This window comes from Lupinus angustifolius, chromosome LG03, assembly GCF_001865875.1.
Source record: "Lupinus angustifolius cultivar Tanjil chromosome LG03, LupAngTanjil_v1.0, whole genome shotgun sequence".
Lineage (NCBI taxonomy): Eukaryota > Viridiplantae > Streptophyta > Magnoliopsida > Fabales > Fabaceae > Lupinus > Lupinus angustifolius.
This window is the reverse complement of record NC_032011.1, coordinates 6309387-6316527: the sequence shown is the minus strand read 5'-3', so window position 1 is coordinate 6316527 and position 7141 is coordinate 6309387. Positions and strand designations below refer to the sequence as shown.

At 36.3% G+C, this 7141-nt stretch overlaps 1 protein-coding gene across 1 annotated transcript in view; it reads left to right on the top strand.

The window, feature by feature from the left end:
* The window catches only part of LOC109342300, an 18633-nt gene extending 12580 nt beyond the window's left edge, over positions 1 to 6053 (top strand). The window contains exons 4-5 of the mRNA XM_019580311.1: positions 5069 to 5501; positions 5744 to 6053. Of these exons, the coding sequence (XP_019435856.1) occupies positions 5069 to 5501; positions 5744 to 5778 (468 nt within the window). The 3' untranslated portion in view covers positions 5779 to 6053. The remainder of the gene's footprint in view (positions 1 to 5068; positions 5502 to 5743) is intronic.

Genomic DNA, 7141 nt, shown 5'->3' with positions numbered 1-7141 from the left:
CATCACCACTCATAACTTAAACATTTCCCAAGTTTGCATTGATCATTGCTTTAATATTTCTTTTTAAAGAGTTAATCATGAAATAAAGAGCACTAAAAGCAAAGAAAAATTGGAGACCTCTCAAACTGGGGCAAATATTGAGGTGATTCACGATCCAAAGCCTCCTAGTCCAAGTATACCACATCAATTTCAATAGAAGGATGACTCTTATTATCTAGCACTGTGGCAGTTTTTTTGGGATTTATATCACTTTCTAGTGTAAAGTCAAAAGAGGCCCAAACTGGGGTAGTTTTTGGGTTGATATCATTTTCTTGTGAAAATTTATAAAAAAACCAAAACTAGGGCAATTGTGAAGTGACTTTTCATGACTCAATAAGTTGATTCGATCACAAGAAGTCAAAATCCTTCAAATAAGAAGGATAAAGATCTTAAGTTACCATCTTCAAGGACAACTTCAACAATGACTTCTACTTCCCATGAATAAGACCATCACATATGAGGGTGTAAAAAAAACAAAAAACAAAAAAATTGTTAGGTTGAAAACCCGCAAGGGCGACCTAAGGAAAATGGAGCGGTACTAAGTTGAAAACCTGAAAAGGCGATTTAGTATCATTACAAAAAAAAAAGAATTCTTGAGAGATATCTACATTAGGTATTATGGGCAAAAATTAGGGAAAATGAAATAAACACCCTCAAGATGAAGACGTGCTACTAAACAATTGAGACAACTTTTTAGAGAACCTAAGCCTGATGAAGGTAGACAAAATAAGCACATTGGGAAATTTGTTGTTGTTATAAGAAAACCAACAACCTGGCAAGAATTCATCAACAAGGCTACACTGGGGCAAAACAGATAAACTTATTCATTGTCCTCAATATTATATTGGAGCAATTTTAGGGAGCACCTTTAGATAAAGGCACCCTCAAGTAAACTGAGGCATATTTTGATGAAAAACTATGGTACCAATCAACATCAAGCAACAAAGGTCGCTTCAGTCAAGTCTATAGAAGTTGATGAGTTTCATCCAAAAATAAATCATGAGTGATGCATTAAAACATTAGTGTATATGTCTTACCCGTCATTCCATAACATTCGAACAAAACATATAATACTCATATCATACATGACATAAATCAAATACTCTAATAATAACATCAAACAATAATGCGTATTCACATTAATCAAAAATGCATATACATGGCATAATAACATGAAACAAAGCATATAAATGACATACAAACAATGCATATGAAAGACATACAAATATTAAATCATATCCACATTTAAGTCAATACATACTCACTTTAATCATAAAAACATCAACATGAAATTCATGCATACTTAAGCATTCAAACAAAGACACCCCTAAACCCCTAATTTTCTTCTATTAAACATTAATCACCTCTCATGCTTCATAAGCATAATTATGCATACTCATGCCAATCAATGTATAGTCAAATTTATACAGTACAAACATCAACACGAACTCCATACACATATATCCCAAACAATCATATCGTTATACCATTCATCCGAACCATTTTCAAGTTCATGCCTTCGAGGACCTGTGCTTGACGATGTCGAAGTCAACCTTTCCAGGCTTCGTGCCTGGCCTTTTAAAATTTGAGGGTCCCGTGCTTGACGACCTCAAATTGTGCCTTCGAGGACCCCGTGCTTGACGACCTCGAAGTCAATCCTTCCAGGCTTCGTGTCTGGCCTTTTAAAATTTGAGGGTCCCGTGCTTGACGACCTCAAATTGTGCCTTCGAGGACCCCGTGCTTGACGACCTCGAAGTCAATCCTTCCAGGCTTCGTGTCTGGCCTTTTAAAATTTGAGGGTCCCGTGCTTGACGACCTCAAATTGTGCCTTCGAGGACCCCGTGCTTGACGACCTCGAAGTCAATCCTTCCAGGCTTCGTGTCTGGCCTTTTAAAATTTGAGGGTCCCGTGCTTGACGACCTCAAATTGTGCCTTCGAGGACCCCGTGCTTGACGACCTCGAAGTCAATCTTCTTAGGCTCCGTGCCTGACTTTTAAATTTTGAGGGTCCCGTGCTTGACGACCTCAAATTGTGCCTTTGAGGACTCCGTGCTTGACGACCTCGAAGTCAACCTTTCCAGGCTCTGTACCTGACCTTGTAAAATTTGAGGATCCCGTGCTTGACGACCTCAAATTATCCCTTCGAGGACCCCGTGCTTGACGACCTCGAAGTCAACATTTATAGGCTCTGTGCCTAACCTTTTAAAATTTGAGGACCCCGTGCTTGACGACCACAAATTGTGCTTTCGAGGACCCCATGCTTGACGACCTCGAAGTCAATCTTCTTAGGTTCTGTGCCTGAGTTTTACAAATTTGAGGGGCCCGTGCTTGACGACCTCGAACAAAATCTTTCGTACCTCACTCGTTATCTCACCAACAAAAACGTATTTTGAGCCTCAACAAAATCAGCATTCATTTCTTTACTAGTTACTTATTAGGATAACACCTCAAACTTCAGTTTGCATAATGTCTAATAAGCAACAAGTAAAGAGGGGCAGCTGTGAATACCCAATTTTGTCCGGCCCAAAATATATTTTTTCAAAAAAATAACAATAAGATAAACATTTTGGGTTTATATAAAAAAATAACATTTTTATGTGTTCCAAAATAAAAATGATTCAAATTTGAATTTATGACTTTTATTAAATTTGAATTTTAAACATCATAATAGCATAAATCAAATTTTTGAATTTTAATTAAAAACAAAAATCAAAATCTCCTTAACTTTCTCTTTGAAGTTAATAGGGGATTTGATTTGATTTTCAAACATGTGTCAAAATTCAACTTTAAATAGGCATATGAGACATGAAATCAAATTGCTGGAAACAAATCACCATCCTCTAAAAAATCATTCATCTAAAGAACTCCTCCATCAAATTTCATCTAAAAAAAATCTTTCATTCATCACCTATTCCCAAGAATCCTCAACCAAAAGATAACCAGAACCATCCAAAAGATATAATCTACTACATCACGACAATCCTCTCAATCAAAAACAATTCGATTTTCAATCCTTTCTCTCTTTTCTAGACATTATCTTTCACACATATTCATCCAACAAAAAACCAAGAAATCCACAATAATTACAGATCTCTCATACACAAGAACACCGCCAAAAAATGAGAAAAAAATACAAAGAAACTCAAGAGGAATTATAATTGCATTAATGTACATTGTAGAGAAGCTTCATATACATGTCAAAAGCGATGTCTCTGAGTCTGTGCTACACAAAGTCCCTACCTCCACTATATGTCTGTTTGCATTGGTCAGCTTTTTTTGCACATTTTTCGTGTTGCAACATTTCATTATTGTTGGATTCGCTATGAGAGGTATGTAATTGTCATTACTTTCTTGTATAGTTGTTTTATTTTTGTTATCAATAATTGCATTAGTAATAATAATTATCACGATTGTAACATATAATTATAACTACATCAAAAAAGTAAATGCATAAACAATACACTATTTGTATACATATGACAACATTTTTTTTAATAAATATTTAGTTTTGAAGCAAAATATGTAATTAATTAGTTTCTCATTATATATCAATTTAAAACATATTAAAAAAACAAAAACAACAAGCATCCATGAGTCAACAAAAAAATGAAATAATATTTAACTCGGATTGTAAGGTATGATGCGGTGTCGGACGTAAGGGCTACACTTCACTTCCTTATGATTAATAGGACTAGTTATATTTTCACATCTTAAAAAGATTTTATTTTTTAAATAAAAAAAAACAAAACAAAAATTCGAATTTCTTAACCAAGCTTTAATATGAGATGCAGTATTGGGCGTAAGGGCTATGCTTCGCTTATGTCTTTTTTTCAACAAAAAAAAAAGAATTTAAACTCTACTATTTTTAATAAATAAAATTAACCCAACCAAATAAACTTTCTACCTAAAGAACTACGTAAGTCTTGATTCCCTTAATAGGGATACGTAGGACCGAGGTCATTCTTGTCAGACACAATAATAAAAAAAAAATTTCTTCATAATAATTAATTAATTAATCACACAATTAAATAAAATAATAATAACACAATTAATAATCCATGCAATATAATAGGGTACCGTTCAAACGGACAACTAGGGTGCCAATACCTTCCCTAGGGTGTAATCGACTCCCGAACCTGGATATCAAAGTCCAAGGCCCAATGTGATTGGGCCAAAAGATTTTTCTACATTTTTTGACTGAAAAAATGTAGTGGCGACTCTAAATGAGGTCGTGCAACCGAAAATCGAGGCGCGACATCAGTTAAGATATTAAATGGTAAACTACATATATATGTTATGCATATTAACTTTACATGTTTTACTATTATGTTATGCCTAAAATGCACAAATAACATAGATGATTAATGCATGAACATATAATAATCTAGATGACATGTCTCTGTTAAATATATTGTAAATATATTACTGAAACAAGATAAATAGTTTCCTATTTCATAGCCTTCTGTTATAGCATATATTTGATAGCCTTCTGTTATGGCATATGTTTAGTATACTGTTTCCTAGTTTGTAGCCTAACGTGAAGGCATTTACATTGTATATATTCTGACCAAATCAATGAGAATGACAAGGAAAACATTCCCAATTCTAATAGTTCTATCTCTTCTTTCTTTCAATATTGATAACGTGATATAGGACAATGTTACATCTTCTTTCTCAACTCTACCAGCTCACAGTCTTTAATAATTTCTAAAATCATTTTTTATAACTAAAATCAATTGAACATTTTTCTACATATGAACTATATAGTTTTGATTTCACTATTGCATATAGAGATATGTAGGAGCAATATAAACTTTTGTCATTCACAAAAATAAATCATTTGATTTAACAAGATTTAGGGTGTATTTAATTCCATCCGATTAATGTGGACGAATATAGTGATAACATATTCCACGTTCGTAATATTGACTTCAAGATCCAGAATTCTAGTTCAAAGGCAAATTATCCAATATTTAGGTATAACATGGTTTTTCTATTGACCTTGATGCAATCATGGGGGTGGTCGCAAGAATGGAGGATGCTGGTCCTCCACTGGCAGTAAGGGCGGTGGTCGGGGGCAGTTTTCTGGTGGTCCAGGGAGCACCATTTCTCCGCCTTGGCAGCAGCATGGCCAAAGTGGCAACCGTCCTCCGCAATGGCAGCAGCAACAACCTGTTCCATGGGGCTGGTATAATCCACACTGGCCTATTCCTCCATGTCCTTTTCCTACTCAAGGCTGGGCTCGACCCAATACTCCTCCGCATCGCCAGGCAGGTATCCTTGGTCCTAGACCACCTCAACAGGCTTATGTGCATCATGCCGTATCACCTGCATCTCTTGAGCAGTCTAATTTGTATGCTCCCACCGATATTGAGACAGCAATGCACACTATGTCCCTTCAACAACCAGATCCGTCATGGTACATGGACACCGGTGCTACATCTCACATGACTTCTTCTATCGGTAATCTCTCGTCTTATTTTAATTTGAGCAATCATCCAAATAATAACATTATTGTTGGTAATGGTCACACGATTCCAATTCATGGCTATGGTCACACGAACTTGTCTTCCCCATGTCAATCCCTCTCCCTTAAAAATGTTCTTCATGCTCCTAAACTGATTAAAAATCTTGTGTCTGTTAGAAAGTTTACAAAAGATAATTCAGTGTCTGTGGAGTTTGATCCTTTTGGTTTTTCTGTGAAGGATTATCAGACGGGGATGTCAATAATGAGATGTAATAGCAGCGGTGATCTGTATCCTATGTCCTCTTCTCCCAACATTCCAGCTTCCTCCTCTACTTTTGCCGCCATCACACCTCAGCTTTGGCATGATCGTTTGGGTCACCCAGGGTCTCCTATCTTAGATGTGCTTAGAAAAAATAAAAGCATTGATTGTAATAAACTTTCTAGTTCTAGACTTTGTGGTTCATGTGTTCTTGGGAAACATATTAAGTTGCCTTTTGTTAATTCCTCTTCCAATACTACTATGCCATTTGATATTTTACACAGTGATCTATGGACCTCTCCAATTTTGAGTTCTTTGGGACATAAATATTACATTTTATTTCTTGATGATTTTTCAAACTATTTATGGACTTTTCCTTTGGGTCGGAAATCGGATGTGTATGAAATTTTTTTGGCTTTCAAAACTCATATTTCTACTCAATTTGAGTGTAATATCAAAAATGTTCAATGTGATAATGGTGGGGAATTTGCTAACAAGTCTTTTGAGCAGTTTTGTCAAAAACATGGCATGTCATTCCGGATGTCGTGTCCACACACTTCTTCTCAAAATGGGAAAGCCGAACGCAAGATTCGAACTATAAACAATATGTCTCGTACTCTTCTTGCTCATGCATCTCTTCCTTCATCCTTTTGGCATCATGCTCTCCAAATGGCAACCTATCTTCTTAATGTACTCCCAAGTAAATTGTTGGGTAATAAGTCTCCACTAGAGGTTCTTTACAAAAGGGTTCCTTCTTATGTTCATATCCGGGTTTTTGGGTGTTTGTGTTACCCCCTCATTCCATCCACCACTATTAATAAGTTACAACCACGGTCTACTCCTTGCGTCTTCCTCGGGTATCCAACCAATCATCGTGGCTACAAGTGTTATGATTTATCCTCTGGAAAAATAATTCTTTGTCGCCATGTATTGTTTGACGAACATACTTTTCCTTTTGGTAGTATACATTCCCTCAAACCACATACATATGATTTCCTTGACACAGGTTACTCTCCATATGTCATTCACCATCTTCAACAAAGTACTCCCACTCCTACGACTCAGTCCAACGTGCCACGTGAGCCCGTTTTCCCCATCATGCTAGGTGACTCCCATTCACCTTCTGCGTCCCTTTCCTCACCTACTGCCCAAACACATATTAATCCATCTCCTCCTCCTAGTCCTATCCAACCGCCTAGAGTTGTGACCCGTAGCCAGCATGGGATATATAAACCCAATCACAAATATTCCCTGCATACTACGTTTGAGAGATCTCCGTTGCCTCGCAATCCGATTGAGGGACTTCGTGATCATAATTGGAAAATGGCCATGGATGATGAATATGATGCTCTTATTAAAAATAAGACGTGGGAGTTG